Source organism: Corvus kubaryi, unplaced genomic scaffold, assembly GCF_017639235.1.
Source record: "Corvus kubaryi isolate FWS band 111438036 unplaced genomic scaffold, C.kubaryi_AGA036_p1.0 37396, whole genome shotgun sequence".
Lineage (NCBI taxonomy): Eukaryota > Metazoa > Chordata > Aves > Passeriformes > Corvidae > Corvus > Corvus kubaryi.
Genome location: NW_024581135.1, coordinates 24,021,879 through 24,038,233, shown reverse-complemented (window position 1 = coordinate 24,038,233; position 16,355 = coordinate 24,021,879). Strand labels below are relative to the sequence as shown.

Here is a 16,355-nt window from a genome sequence, read left to right as displayed (position 1 = left end):
TGTAACTCACACTGTCTGGGTAACAGAATTTTTGATACTTCAGCTGCTTTCTCTTCTACAAACTGTTTCCTATTCTTTCCCACTGCTTTATGTATTATATTCTTATATTTGTATGTTTGGGGGGGTGTTTCTGGTTTGTTTTTTGTAAGTTTCAAGGTATACTTAGATATCCATGACTGAAGTAATTTTTTACAGTTTTTTAGCTCTGGGTGTTGGTGGGGGGTTGAGTATTAGGAGGAGCAGCTGATCACAGGTTCTTGTAAATAAGAAACATGACAGCACATTAATGGATTTGGTTAAATCTTTTCTCTTTTGAAGCAGGAATCCTTATTCTTACAGTTTTCCATTTAATTTCTAGTGATGCTTTAGGCAAAGGATAGAGTCACAGAAATTATTTTTTTGGTCTTAATATTTTTCTGACTTCTAAAAGACTGCAGCAATACCAGTTAGTAGATTTCAATTAAGGCATTATTATAATGTGTTTATGATGATTATTTATATGTAATAATAGTCTTTGGGAGCTTTTGTTTAGTCTTCCTTGTTTATGTTGTAATTCCTGTAATAAGAAATTCCACTGTAGTACATATCTGCAGTCCTTGTTGCCGTTTCCAGAGAATCAGGAAGAATTTAGGTTGGAATGGACCTCTGGAGATTATCTGTTCTAGCTTCCTGCTCAGGACAGGTGAGCTTCTAATAAAGATCACGTTGCTAAGAGCCATGTCCAGATAAGTTTTGAAAATCTCTAAGGATGGACAATGTCATCCATGGCTTAGCTGCCCTCATTGTGAAGGGCAATTTTCTTTATTTCACATTGGGATATTCCTTGTGGCACTTGTGTCCACTGCCTCTTTGTCCTTGCACCTGTAGGAAGCCTGGCTTGGTGGCCTGTTACTCCCGCAGTAGATGCTTAAGGAAAACCTTTAGGTAGATTTTGTCCTTGAGGCTGTCCAAGGTGGCTGCCAGTGACTCTCCTGTGGCCTGTTCTGGCCCCTCGTTGTATTCACAGTCCTCTGTTGGACTTGCTCCACTTCATCTGTCTTGTGCTGGGGGGCCTGAATGTGGATGCAATTTTTTAGCTTCAGGCTCCAAAGATGCTGAGAACAAGGGTATAGGGATATCCTTTGCACTGCTGGCTGTCCTCTTGCTGCAGCCCAGTGAGCCCTTGCCCTTCCTGGCTGCAGTGGCCCTGTTCCCTTGTGTCCAGCTCCCGCCCATCAGGAGCTGCCAGTGCTCTCTAAGAGGTGCTGCCTGCTTGGCCCAGCCCCAGCCCATGCTCTGAGGTTTTGCTGGCTCAGGTACTGGGCTTTGTGTTTGTCTTTATTGAATATTTTCAGGCTTTTCTCAGACCTTTCTTGTAGCTAAGCAGGTCCTCATGAACAGCAACTCTTTCCTCCAACACAACTGCAGTCCCTCACCAAGTTCCTTATTTCCTTTTTTCTCCTTTTGAAAGAGATGATTATGAACACAGGTATTTGTTACTGAGGACATGCAGGATTCTCCAGGATTATTTTGCTGTGCCATGACTTGGCACTCTGTGTAACATTTTGACATACATATGGTTATACAATTTTTTGTGTATGCTTTTTATGTTATAGCAGCAAGCTGATCCAATAATTTCCTTCAGTATCTTTAAGAAATCTTCTAAATTTTTTGACACAAACTGGCTAAAGTGCTAGTTTTCATTTTGAGATTCTTTGGTGTGTTTAAATATATGAAAAAATAATCTCCGTGACTTTTATAATTATGTTTTGATCTTAGGAATACTTTCCTCTTTAATGCTGAAATAGTATTTAGTTATAATTTCTTTGAGTTCCTGTTCAGTTTTTGAGGTAGAGTGAGTGGAATGAGTCCTTGCTGACACTCTGAAGGTACATGTGGCTGTAAAAATTGAACTAATGTTCTTCATGGGGCAGGAAAGTGTGCATTCATTCTTGACTCCCTTTTGGAGTTGTGGCCTACTACTAATTTTGTTCTTGAATGTTGAAAGCAGTACACTTGCCAGGTAGTCTAGCTTTTATTTGACTAAGAAAGTGATAGTCTACCCTGATACTAAAACAAAATTTAGAATTGTTCAAATTGTGTGTTTTAAGTAAATGCCAAAAGAAGAGCAGTATTGCACACTACTGCTTGCTTTTTGTAGCAAAGCAGTCTCACTAGCAATTGTAGGAATTCTAGAAAAGAGAACTTGAAAAGTAATGTTACTGGTTTAGTGTGAGTTACTTACTCTTCAACAAAAATGCCATATTTCAAATAATAAAATTACTTCATGGGATCAATGTGCAAGACAAGGTTCAGCTTTGCATAGCAGTATTTCTCAGTGTTGTTTCCTTGGATGTTGTTACTCCAAAGACCTAAATGAATAATAATTGTCAGATTTCCAAATGATACTGCCAAGTTTTCAATTTCTTTATATTTTTGTACCTCTTTCACAACGAAGAAATTTCCCTTGGATTGTTTGATTTGCACTCTCAGAAAAGTGTTGGATTGTGGTGTCAGTTTTGTTGGGTGTTACTTTTGTATGCCTGCTGAAATTGAGTCACATTGAATTCCAACAAGGATACATTTTTATGTTTGGGTTTCTTTTCTTTTTTGATGCCCAGACTTTTAACTTCACACTCATCCTGCTCCTGAATCAGGGTTTAACTAGGCTGTGACATATGCACTTTTGTTCTGATTCCTACAACTGTTTATTAGCTGTACACACAAAATTAATCAATACTGTAGTTTAAAGATAAGTAGTGGGCATGCAAGAAGAAATTTAGACTTTTTTGAACTATAATTTACTTAACCTGTCAAACTATTGGAACAGTTCTGACATTAGAAATTCATTTAAGCTGTAAAAATAGTCAGGTTGTGTGTAATCTGAAATGTTTTGTGTTCTCTTTCTAGGGTTTCAAAACAGACCAAAATCCTTGAAAGTGTTTGTTAATCCAAGCAGCCACAAAAGGGAAGCCACCCATGTTTATTTTGAAAAAGTTGCACCTCTTTTTAAACTTGCTGACATAAAAACTGATGTCACAGGTAAGTTGCTTCAAAAGCATAGCTTAATCCTTTGTGAAACTAATGCTTAAGCACAGTTTGAATTTACTGCTAAACCTTATTGCCTTTGACTGCAAGTAGTGCATTTGGAACTCTAGTTAATACAACACAATACATTTTTATTTTGTCAAAAAAAAGTTTTTGTAATTCTGTTACTGATTCAGTATTTTTCACCTATAGCAGTCAATACTAGTAATCTAGGCTTTTTCCTGTGTCTATTGTAATTGACTTGAAAAATTATCAGTCTCAGTTTAAGCAAATTAGAAGAGGTCTCATCTTGCAGGTGTTCCTTAAACTTCTTCTGAAATGATGACTAGTTCAGGTTGCAGTCCAAAAATTATTCTGAGAAAATCCGATTTAGCCATGAGAATGTAATAATACAATAATGGTAGATGAAAATTAGCTTGCTAATTTTATTACCTGTATCTATGTATTTTTTTAACTATTTATCCCAAAATTTAAAGTAAAATCAATTGAAGATTAAAGACACATTAGAAGAAATGTGAAAAAGATTGTCTGTATTATAATTCTGCAGTGATAATTTCTTAACTATACTTAACTGAGAGGGAATGCCAGCAGCTTTATATAAGTTTTAATTCTCACAGACATATTTTTTCACCTGGAAGGCATGTATCATAGTGTGAACAGACTAATAATGCTGTCATGTTAGAAATTGAACTTACCCTTGTTTGGTCACAATTTTTAAAAAAAGTTTTAATATAAGTTGCGAATATAGTTCGTAGAGGTTTCAAAAACATTTTTACTAGTGGAATAAAAACAGTTTAAGTTTATTTTTTAATTACTAGCCTTTTAAATTTTAATAGGAAACTTCGAAATTGAGCCAGAAAAATGTTTAATGGCCTATCCTTTAAGGTTATTTTGGCAATGTTGAAATACTATTGTGCTTATTAGCTGCCTAACACTCCTCCTACAGGCAAAATGAGAAAACTACATCAGTTTTCAATGCTAGTAGAGATAATTAAGGACTATGCATTAAAGGAAAAAAGAGGGTGGTGGTGGGTGCTGAGTGAAAGTCCTGTCCACTGGTACCATATTCTAATAAAACTAAGCGCTTTATTTCAAGTAGCTAGGACTGGTTTTTTTCATCCCATAGTTGTTTTGGATTTTGTGAAGTTGGAGTGTGCATCTTGCTGTTCCTGCTTTTTTGGAACATGGCCAGTATTTACATAACTAGTGGCATTAGGTACTGAAATTGTGAATGCTTTTGTACCGTTTTTGCACTGAAGATATTTTACATTTAGACTTTTCCACATAGACATATTTAAAGCCTAAAATCCATTGAACACAAAAATTTTATAGCAAATTTTAACCTCTGAAGTGGCTTCTAGTGCATACAAAATACAAAGCTTGCAGGCTACTAAAAACACCTCAGACCATCAAAAATTGACAGTGGAATGCTGAAAGACAGAGCTCTCCTCAGCCCATCTTGTACATTGGTAGCTGGTTGTTGCTTCCTCTCAGAAAATCTTATTCTTCATGGTAGCTTCTCTTGGAATAAACATCTTATGTGTTTAGAAGTTTGGAGTGGAAATGTTCTCTCCTATCCAAGGACATACAGCAATCTAAAGACATGAATGCAAATAAGCGAGTGCTGAAGTAACATTTACTTTTTCTAATTATTTTTAAATTCTCTAGGGTTTTCTTCCCCCCCCCAAATGACTTTGTGTGCTGCAGCAGTATTAATTTCAATAAAAAGAACCAAAGGTCTTAGGGAGTGGATTGTGTTTTGTTGGGGTTTTGGGTTATTTTTGTTACGTGCAGTAAGCAAGTCTCTGAAGTGCTTAGTGCACTATAAAGTGTGAATTAGCAAATTTAAACTGTAACAATTTTTTAACTGTAGCTAAGGTGAAATAATAGTTAAAATCTGGCCTCTTTTATGAATTGGGCAATCTTTTGTGCTGCAGTTGGGATATGGCTGCTAGGGTAAGTGACTCTTCCAAAAATTGAGTTCTACAAAAGCTCACTCTGCTGTTGAGATACCTGCAAGTACTGGCAAACTGTGATAATTGGAGCTAGTATTTTAGAAATACATTAGTATCTTGAAAAATCTTACACATAATTAAAGAAAAATAAATGAAGGAAACCCTGACTTGAATCCTAGCTTGTCTCACTTCTTTTTTTGACTTTTTTGCTTCCATTTATGTACACTTAAAACCTGGACATCTAGGCAAAAATAAGTCTTCCCAAACTCCTATTTTTAGGGTAGAATCACAAAGAAAAAGAATACTTGAGAACTGGACAAATAGCATTGGTTTAAATTTACCATATGATAAATAACAACAGATAACTGGTGTTGATGCCGGATGAAAATAAAATGTTATCATTAGCAGTTATAATCCCATTGATTTTAGTGTGTGGCATGAGTGCCAGTATATTTAGGTATCACTTGAAAGCATCCCCTGTTTGGAAGTCTTGAATTAACTGTGTATTGCTTTTTCTATGTGTAGAGGCCAAGCCCTTAGTTCTTGTTTGCTATGTGAGGAGGGCTTGAAAGTGTTTGGAGTATGTGTGACTCTGTTCAAAGGAGGTGCACCTTTGGTGTCCTTCCTTCAGAATGCTGTTATCTGAGATTTAAGAGCAAAACACTCTTGAAAAAAAACCCCCAAGTTTCTTAATTATGCGTTAGAAATGGTCAAAAAATCATTAAGTAATACTTCTGTGATTATATTTTTGCAATTATATTTTTGCCAAATATGTAATCTGGATCCTTCTCAAACAACGAAAGAAGCTTTCCTCCTATTACCAAAATACATTGAGTAGGTTTTTTTGTTTGTTTGTTCTTCCCCCTGAATTGGAAGAGTGCCAAATATTCAAACACTTAGCTTTTTTTCCAGCCATCAGAATGATTTATACATGTCCCTCTGGAGGTTGTCAAGCCTGCAGAAAACTTTTTAGACATGGTCGTCTTATGTCTGTGTTGGATTTTTCTAGGTTTTTTTTTCTACTTGAATGATTTTCTATATGTTCTCCCAAAGTTTTTCCTGAAAACCTCATTTTTTCACTGTCTTTTTGTCACAGTGTGTCAAAATAGATCCTCTGTCATTCTCCCATCAAATTTTAAATTTCTTGGAATTCCCCAATCTTAAGCCTTGAGCATTTCTTCTACATAATTTCCAGACTTAAGATATTAGATGCAAAGAGGATGGAGTTGTTCTTAATCTGGTTAACATTAGTCATTTTTACTGTCTTTCTTGATTTCTCTGTAGACATGAGCCCTCTTTATTTTCACATCCTTGTTTTTTGAGTGAATTAATTCTGTAATAGTAAGCATAGGAAAGCACTGAGCATGTTTTCTGTTACAAAATAAATGTAATTTACTGTTCCATTTTAATTAGACTGTACTCATAACTTTCTAAATGTCATCGTGTTCATTTAAAAAGGCATGTAACCTGGTAACCAACTCTATGTTTTCATGGGAAGAGTTTCTTTCACAGCTAAGCAATGGTAAGATACTTGAACCTTTCTGCATTTTTGCATGATGCACACTTTTATTGGTCACTTTTCACACAGCCTACAGATACTGATAAAAGCATAATTCCTATTGGTAATGCAAAGCTGAATATGGTAGCTTAAATATTGTGCTTGGATAGTCCAGAGAGACCCTGCATGGAAGTAAATTCTGTAAATGATTTCCAGAAGTTGTTATAGTGATAGCTGTTTCTGCAGCAAAATGATAAATCTTTGCCTTCCAGATAATCAAAACAACTCTAGTTTATAGTTAAGAATTTTCAAAACACCAAGCACTAGAACTTTGCTCATACTGGTTGGGGGATTTTGAAGTTATAGGCAATATATACAATTTTTTAATGTGAAGTGTAAAAATAGTATCACTTTTGTTTTGATGTTTTGATGTTTTTTATTTTTTAGGAGAAAAGGTGTATGCACGCACTATACACACAAACGTGTGTGTGTGTATAGGAGGAGATAGGAGTGTTTTCAGTTCTTGTAAGCAGCATTTGAGTAGTCTGTAGAAATACTGTTGGAACAGGTACAGATATGGAATGATTGTTTTAGACACCAAGACTAATAATTTTAGCAGTGTTTAGGAACACTGGAGAAAAGCCTTGAACTATGTGAGCACCAGGGACAGACAAGCATGAAAGATTAATGTAATTTTGCATATAATGATGCACATTCTTACACAAAAAATCCATCTGCAAGTGTCATGTCAGTCAGCAAAAATCTTTGATGGGTGGCTGCAGCTGGGCTGTCTCTTCTGGCAAAGCTGCCCTAGAAAATGCTAAATGTAGTTATGATGCTTCGTGCCATCTGTAGTATGCCAGTTTATCCTGTCTTCACTGGCATTTACAGTACTATATAGGGTATCAGCAAACACAGAGACATCAATGTGGAGTGACAGATTCATTTCCTCCAGAGGCTATGAACTCTGGTGTGTACTTGTGCCACCTTCCTCTGTGTGTTATATTCTGTTGTCACTGGTATTTGGCTTGATTTCATACTTCTGAGTTTAAGTCCTCTTATTTTTGATTTAGCAATTTGCATATCCTAACACAAAGGCAATTAAATTTGATTGATCCTGAAGTAATTCAATCTTAACTGAGGATATGCTTATTTTCCTGAAGTTTACCCACTATGTCAGTGCTAAAACTTGCATTTTGATGCAACAAACATCCTCTTGAATTATCTGAATTTAAATACACTAAATAGCCATGTATCTAATAGCAGCTGAATTTTAATGTTTGGCCTTTTAGCTAGCATAACTGTAAAATATAACTTCTCATACTTTTAATGCATTAATGATTTAAAAAATAATCTAAATTGAATTACTCTTTTGTTCCTTATGGGCAAAATAATTTAAACCCCTTTAAAATGGTCTAATCTGCTGATAATTAATGTTTTTTGCAGTAACTGAATATGAAGGACATGCTCTCTCAGTACTTAAAGAATGTGAACTGCAGGCATTTGATGGGTAAGTAGGTTAGTGACTATGAATGTTAGTAAACCTCATCATGTTATTTTTGTTTGTATTCCAATCAAAATTATGCTAGTGGGTATTTAATGAGTTACTCTGTTTCTCATATATATGAAACCTGGGAAAGTCAGTTCTGTTAAATGCTTTGGTATTTATTAATTACCGACAATAGAAATGTATCTTGGATTCATAAATAATGGTAAATCAAGAGTAACAGTAGATAAAAAAATAAAGCTTTCCGAAATATGCTTCATGAAAGTTTCAGTCTCTGTAAGAATACTAAGACAAAGAAGAAAAAGCCTGGATTGTATCTTCTTTCACAAATATCTTCTACACTGAGTCATATTTGAATTGTTTCATCTTTGATCTTTGGGTAGAGTCACTGGGAACTTCTTCCCCTGTAAGGCTTCTCTCCAGTAGTCCCACCTAAGGGCGAACAGGAGCAGAAGAAGCTGGAAGAATATAACCCTTAGTATGATGCCAGGATTTCTGAGGTGAAAAGGCCCCTGTCCTGTCTGGAGCAGCACTTCTGTGCCTCCTTTGGGTGCTGTGTGTGGTGGCAGGAGGCGAGTTGGTTCGTGTGCAGTTTGTGCACACAGACCTTGCACGCCTTGCCCAGGCTGGGAGGCAGCTGCAGGTGGGTTAGGTGTGGACTGAAGGCCATGCCAGGGTGCATTAATCTGCTGCTCTAATCAGCACCTGCTCGTCAAGTGGTGCCTGTTTCAGACTGGCAGAAACCTAATTGAAGTGAAAATGGAGAAATGGCAAGACAACTGTTTTTTTTAAAATTCACTGCAGTATGTAAGCAACATAGCAACATGCAATTTCTGAGCTTGATTTTCTCTCTAGGAGAGTTATGGTTCCTTCCATGTTAACAGCATATGAAGTAAACTTAAGCTTATGATTTGCAGTAGTAAACTGGAAGTTTATATCTCAGTGCTTTCTGAAAGCAGCACTCCTATGTGTTAATTCTTTTTCAAAGCTGTTTGTTTGTATTTATAATTTCTTTTCTCTGATTTCCCCAGCTACCATTCTGTCTTGAAGGACCATAGGCATATGTTTTATATACTCTACCTTTTTTGCTATCCACTCTTTTTTAGGGACACTGAAAATTTAGGCACTTTGTCAATTTGGCTTTTTCCCCCTGATTTATGGCTGAGCTTTGGTGACAAATAGAGAGACTGCGTTTGTGATGCTGCTATCTCAGCTGGGTTTTCCCATTGTACAGTGACAGAAATAGACAGTGTCCATGCATATTTCTTTCCTAGTTAGGAGCCTAAAATATTAAGGATATTTAGAGTAGCCCAGGTTAGTCAGTCCTTAGTGAATAGTTGATTAAGAAAGTTGCATCTGATGGTTAAATGTTTCTTCCTCTCAAAAACCTTTTTCAAGGTCTAAGTAAAATTTGTTTGCTCAAGACTTTCTACTCCTTATGCATAGCAGGTTCTCACTGATTAGCATTGGAATCCCAGGTGCCTGATGGTACCTTTATTTCCAGCCAAAAAGGCAACTCTTGATGATTAATGGTAAAATAATAAAAGTCAAATTTAGCAGCATTTTCATGTTATTCCTGGGACTCTTCATCTACACAGCTCTCCAAAATCAGAGGAAAATATATCTGTTTTCAAAAGTTTTAATAGCCAGAAGACAATCCACACAAGTCCTTCTGGGTATTCAATTTATCAGACTTCAAAGATTACTGGTTTTGCTACTGTGACAGAAAATTTTAAGCCTGGGAATAAACAAAAAATGAGTCAAAAGACAGGCGATGACTCCTGATTGCGAGCAGGAAGAAAATGTTCTTCAAACTTTTGTATTCTATTCTTCAAACTACATATTGTATTTTTTATTTAATGTGGCAGTGTTTAGCTAGATAGAAGAAACATTCCTAAAAATTAGAGATGGAAAATCATCTTGCAAATATAATAGGAACTGAAGAAAATATTGAAGATGAGGTAAACGATTTTAAACATTTAAACTCATAAAATGAGTTTTTTCTTATAAAGATCTGACCAGCTTTACCTGGTTGAATTATTGGACATGGTTTCCCAACTGCATTCAGAGATAAAACAAAATAATATAATTTAAGTGAATGCCTCCTAAAGTAACTCTGACACTTCTGTCATAAGTGCTTGGAATTTATTATTACTATTCTTATTATTAAAATATGCTTCCTAATTTGGAGAATCTCTGTAATATGTACTTAAATAAACAAAAACAAGATAAAAAATGGTTTGCTGTAACAGAGCTTTTACAGACAAATGCATTCTTCTCTGTAGCCACAGCAGGTGGGAGTTTAATTATGTGCTCCAGAAGCAGTGATTAAGTACCTTTGTGCAAAGGATTGCTGGCACTAGGATTTTATACCTTGCTAAATCCCTCAACTGCCTGCATAGTGTGTGAAAATAGATGTTTTCAAGTGTTTTTTTTATTTTATTGTAATATTTGGTGAGTTGTTATTATAAGGGCAATTAAAAGGCATTGGAATGTTTGTATGGGTCAGGATTGAAAGATGTAAAGAGCTTTTCCACTGAGGCACTTAAACGTGTTTGTTTCTTCTACGTGATCAGTTTATGTGCATTTCATGTGATAAGAAAAACTTGGTAAGTTAATATATTAACTTAGATGTAAGTTAAATATATTTACTCCTACTCAGACTGAAAGCAGAAATAAGAATGCTTAAGGAACATTCAGGTAACATTCACTGATCTGGGAGCGAAGCCCAAGCTTGTTGTTAAAGAAAGAATGTTTTTTAGCTTTTTGAAGATTCATTATATATATGGTGTGGGGTTCAGCTATGAAAGAGTTTGTTTTGAAGTGTTTGGCATTTTTGTTTTGTAATAGGGTAGTTTGTGTTGGTGGAGATGGATCTGTCAGCGAAGTTGCTCATGGGTTACTACTTAGAGCCCAGATAGATGCTGGGAAAGACACAGACTATGTATCAAAGCCTGTCAGAGCACCGGTTCCTCTTGGAGTAATACCAGCAGGTGAGAATGAAAGGTACTGTTATGTTTTGTTAGTCATCTGTTTTAAGTGCCTCTGGCATGTTCTGCACTTTTGGCTACTAAAGGCAGTTCTTGATGCTAAAGCTTCAGTTACGTAAGGGAGCTATCGAATAAACGTCTTAAATTAGTGATTTATATTGATTACAAATGACTTGATTTTAAATTGTAATGATAATTTTTAGTAATGGCACAGATGAGCTCTTTGCCTGAAGGAAGAAGCTGAGAAGGAATAAAACTAAAATAATTTTCATCTGATCCATACAAAGATCAAATTTCACCCTTATTTCCTGACAGAAATTATACCAAACGAAAGCTTTGTTTTCTAGATTTTCCTTTCTTGCATCTCCAGTTTTCTTGGCAGAATTCTTAGTTGGATTCATGCTTAGGGTCTATTTTAAAATGGTGTCCCAGAAATACACTGTGTGCATTATATTAAAAAAAAAAAAATTGCACACAAAGCTGCTTTCTCTCTTTAGTTTTACAGACGTGAAAATCTATTTCTCTTGAAAAGTCTGCTCTTTTTATTAACTTGTGTCTTGTGGTGTGATTTTGTTTGTATTGGGGGATTTGTGTGTCCCTTCTTCTCACAGTTTTTGTATTTGCCCTTCTTGGAGTGTAACTTTGCCCAGCAGGAAGGCTTCAGCAAGAACTGTTGTGGTTTAACCAGCAGCCAAGCCCCACGCAGCCGTTCGCTCATTCCCCCACCAGTGGCATCGGGGAGAGAATCAGAAGGGTAAATGCTGGAAAACTGTTGGGTTGAGATAAGGACAATTTAATAGGAAAAGAAAAAGCTGTGTGCACCAGCAATGCAAACCAAGGAATTCATTCCCTGCTTCCCTTGGAGAGACAGGTGTTCAGCCATCTCCAGGAGAGCAGGGCCCCATCACATGTAACAGTGGCTTGGGAAGACAAATGCCATCACTTCAAATGTCCCACCCTTCCCCTATTTCATATACTGAGCATGATGTCATATGGTCTGGAATATCCCTTTGGTCAGTTGGGATCACCTGTCCTGGCTGTGTCTCCTCCCACCCTCCCACGCACCTCCAATTTCCTCACTAGCGTGGCAGTACAAAAAGCAGAAAAGGCCTTGGCTCTGTGTAAGCTCTGCTCAGCAATGAAAAAAACATCTCCTTGTTATCAACCCTGTGTTCAGCACAAATCCAAAACACAGCTCCATATTAGCCACTGGGAAGAAAGTTAAACCTACCCCAGCCAAAACCAGCACAAATCAGTACAGCCAGGGTTGATTCTGGACTAGGATATGAATCACTTCTCTTGAAAAGAAGAGAGGTACTTTTGCATGAACACTACTCTCTGGTGTGGATGTTTGCTAAGACTACTTGGCATAGTTTCTCAGATGCTTTTAACTAGTAAGGAAAAAATTCCTACAGCCAGTAAAACAGCAAATCACTGTTTTTAGTTTCTACCAAAAAAAAGGAACACATCACTTTGAACTGAGCAAGCAGATTTTTAAATGCTTTGACCTGGTTTGCACATATAAAAAGAGTATTAGTTGCTTGTAAGAGAGCAAGATTACATTAGGTTTTTTCTCAGGTTAAAAAACCCTTGGTAAAGAGAGCAGTCTCAAAGACATGAGGGTAATTAATGAATTTGAGTACATAAGTTGGGCTATCACTTACCAGCTCAGTCACTCTGAATATCTCAGTTCATTGAATCTCACCTCATTGAATCTGTTGTGTGGAGGTCACTGTGCCTCATCATTGGTGCTTACTCTCCTCAGTTTAAGACAAATGCATCATGGTCAGAAAGCACTTGTATACCCAAAAGAATTCTGTACAGCTTCTTACACAGAATGGCATAGATTTTGTAAAAGAGGATGAGAACAATTTATAAAATGATATTGTGAGGAATTCCTAATAAGTTCTTAAAAATAATCTATTGTTTGTTCGATTTCCATATTGCTGATATTCCATGAGGTAGTCAGTTAGGAAACAGGTAAGTATGATACTTGTTCTCATGAGGATGCAACTCTGGTCAGTTAACTTCTTTCCCCCACCAGAAATCCATTGTACAAAATTATTATGATTTTCCAGCCAAGTAGAAACAGCAACTGTATTACAGGGTAGTATTATGTGAGTGGCTTAAAATCTGGTTTTAGCCTCTATAATAAGTAGTTAAGACAGCATTTTGAACTTTCAATCATCTTGATGTGAAGGAGATGCTCTTGAAACAATTTACCTCCTGAAGAGAGAGGTCCAGAGGGGAGTATGTTTTTACTGAAATACTCTACTGAGCTGCCTTATTATGGTCCAAATCAAATGGATGAGATGTGGGGAAGCCTGCAGTTGTACTGCTGGCCATTAGCAAGAGTGTTTGTTGCTATGGGAACTACTGCTAAGAAACTGTACGGAGGGGGAAACAGAAAGGGGAGGGGGAACTGGAAGGACATTAAAAAAGCTATCCAGTTGTTACAGAACAAGAGACAATCTATATCTGATGCCTGTGAACCTTTTGGTCCAAAGTGGTTCATTTAAATAAATTCATGATTCCCAATTAATTCAGAAAATAAAATGTTACTGAGGGACTGTTAATTTCCATGATATTTCAGGCAAAGAACCAAAATGTTGGTGCAGTTTTCATCAGAATTTTAGCTATGCTTGACTAGGAAGTCATTACATCACATTTATCTGTTTGGATGGGGGAGACATTAACAGCCTTATGAATATTCATGCCGTCTGGTTAATTAAGTTAATTGTACTGCAGAAGTGCTTGCACTTCCAAGGACAGTTTTTTTCTCTACAATTTCTGTTTGGTACCTACATCAGTCATGCTTTACATGACCTGCAGATACTCTGTCCTTACTGAGATGCTTTTGCACTTTTGGTGGGAAGGAGGTGGTAGGAAGTTGTTTGCAACATCAGGAAAATAGAGTGATATTTTGAACAGAATTACATTTTTGGAGTAATAAAATCTTCTTTGTTTCTGTAAAAACATAGATGATAGAGATGCTGGAATTGTATGGATGAAACCTTTTCACATTAAATTGAGTAGCTGGAGTGAGAACTAAAAATGTGACTTACTAATGTGTGAGGGGTGCAAGTCATGGGCATCAAAGGTTTTTAGTCTCTGAAGTAATATGATAGTGTTCAGGGGAACAATTGTTATTAGTAAATGATATCTTGAGCTTGCATAGGGAGAAAAAAGATTAGTTGGGAGTATGAATAAGGGCATTAAAACCATTATTATTGAATCACTATTTAAATCAGAAAAGCTTGTATTATAATTTTTGTATAACTTTTATAGTTTTTGCTTTGTTTATAGGCTGCATGTTTTGGGTTTGCATGTTTGTTTTGGTTTGGGTTATTTTGTCTGGCATCCTGCTTGTATAGGACTTAGTTAATGAGGCACATTATTCAGTCATTATTGGGACCAAAAATGGTGGTAGGCATGTACCAAGTGGGGTTTTTAGAGAATATGATGGTGCTTGCTCCCACAAAACTGTGCTTGGTCTAGTTCTTCAATTTGTGGAAGGGTGGATGTGGTACTTACGTTTTAGAGCACAGAACTTGTTTTGTCTTCCTTGGAGTAGTGAAAAGGTGGGATTTTGCCTTGTTTACTTCTGCAAATGTTAATGAGCTCCAAAGATTTAAGAGAAGGATGCAATTACTTGTGTTCATCCTGTTTAGTAGGAATGTGATTTAAGTCTCATTAGAGTCAGTTTGAAGATTGGTACCGACTTCAGCTGTGGTCATTTGGTATCTTGCTGCCATCTGCATTGATAAATTACTCCGAAATGATGATTGCAGCTTAAACTCATACCAAGCTTGATCTTCCAAACTGTGTTCCACCTTGTGCTCTTTTATTAGTTTGATCTTTAGTGAGAAGTGAAATATTTTTTTCAGAATAACAACTTCCCTGTTTCAACATACAGGAAGTAAGCGTGATTTGCCTGACTTGTAACGATCTGCTGCTTATGTGTATGATTTCCTTTGTTTTGGAGAGATACCTGTAACAGTTGATAAGAGCTGTATAATTTTGATTGAAGGAAATATTTGAGTATTTTTGAGTTACATCTTCAGCTACCTTCACTGGCAAAGCAGAACTAGTTGGATCTGGAAGCTAAATCCCTGAAGTCATTCAAACATGAAATAGTGTTGGGCATATACTTGTAGTATTCTGTGAAGAATTGCTTTTTAGGGCAACTGTGGGGGTTTTTGTAGTTTTTGGGTATCTGTTTCCTAAATAGATGTACCTCACTTCCTTCATATAGCAGAAACTCAGAGCTCCTCTCTCTGATGTTATGGCAGTTTTCCACGAAGTCCTGAATTACTTTCAGAGGTTAAGGTGCTCTAAGGACTTTACTGGTGATCTGTGGGATTCCCAGTTATACTACAATTTTTTGAGAGAAATTATTGAAAAAAAATCAGCAATACATTCCTGAATAAGAATGACATGATGCCTTTAGAGCTTTGTAATTACATACATCAGTCTTTGCAAATTCAGTATTTTTTTTCTACCACCTGCATGACATCAAAGATAGCAGAATTTGGGGATAAACAAAATTTTTCAATCTGGTATGTGATGCTTTAAAAGTGCTTATTTAAATATTGAGTGCCTGTTGTTTGAAATGTGATAGTCTTTCCCTTTCCTCTCCTTTACCCTACTTTAGAAAGACAAGCAATTCTTCCATAAAACTTAGGGCAAATTTAACATCCAGAATTGTCTGTTGCTGCTGTAGCATTTTAAATAATTCGAAAGAAAATAATTTGGAAATCTGTGTGAGCTCATTTTTATATGGGAATGTTAGGTTCTAAACTGTTCTTTTGTAATTTTTGTTCTTTTAATTAAACTATTGTTGAATTATTCATCCTGTATGAGTGATATGAAGAAGTCAGTGTTCTGCCTGCTTGGTGGCAGGCCCTACTTCTTTATTTTCTGGAGGTGAGTTCTTTTGTTCTGCTGCTTGGCAAAGTAATGACAGAAATGAGAAAAATAAATTTGAAATTTTTTAAAACTATACCCGTTTAGGAAATACACGACTGTTCCTTTTTCATGATTTAAAAAATAAATTTATGTTTAAAAGTCAGCTGATGCACAGTATTTTATGTCCTAGGCATTAAAGCAGAAGGGCAAAATTTACATATATATATCTCCATGTTTCTTACCCAGGTAAAGTGCCTTGACATGTCAATCACCACCAGTCACGGGCCTTCAGAACTCTGCTTCTTTCTTTTGCAAACTGACAGCTGGTTTTCCGCTCTCTCTTTCAACTCTGTGCTGACACTGCTGGGTTTTGACTTTTCCTTCTATTTGCCACCTGAATTACTCACTCCCTTGTTTCAAAATCTCTCCTCTCCTCTCCTCTCCTCTCCTCTCCTCTCCTCTCCTCTCCT

At 36.4% G+C, this 16,355-nt stretch overlaps 1 protein-coding gene across 3 annotated transcripts in view; it reads left to right on the top strand.

Annotated features, from left to right (window-relative positions):
* Positions 1-16,355, top strand: part of CERKL (ceramide kinase like) — a 52,491-nt gene that overhangs the window by 26,214 nt on the left and 9,922 nt on the right. For all 3 annotated transcript variants that reach the window (XM_042040552.1, XM_042040554.1, XM_042040555.1), the window contains exons 3-5: positions 2,890-3,021; positions 7,927-7,990; positions 10,838-10,980. In XM_042040552.1, the coding sequence (XP_041896486.1) occupies positions 2,890-3,021; positions 7,927-7,990; positions 10,838-10,980 (339 nt within the window). The remainder of the gene's footprint in view (positions 1-2,889; positions 3,022-7,926; positions 7,991-10,837; positions 10,981-16,355) is intronic.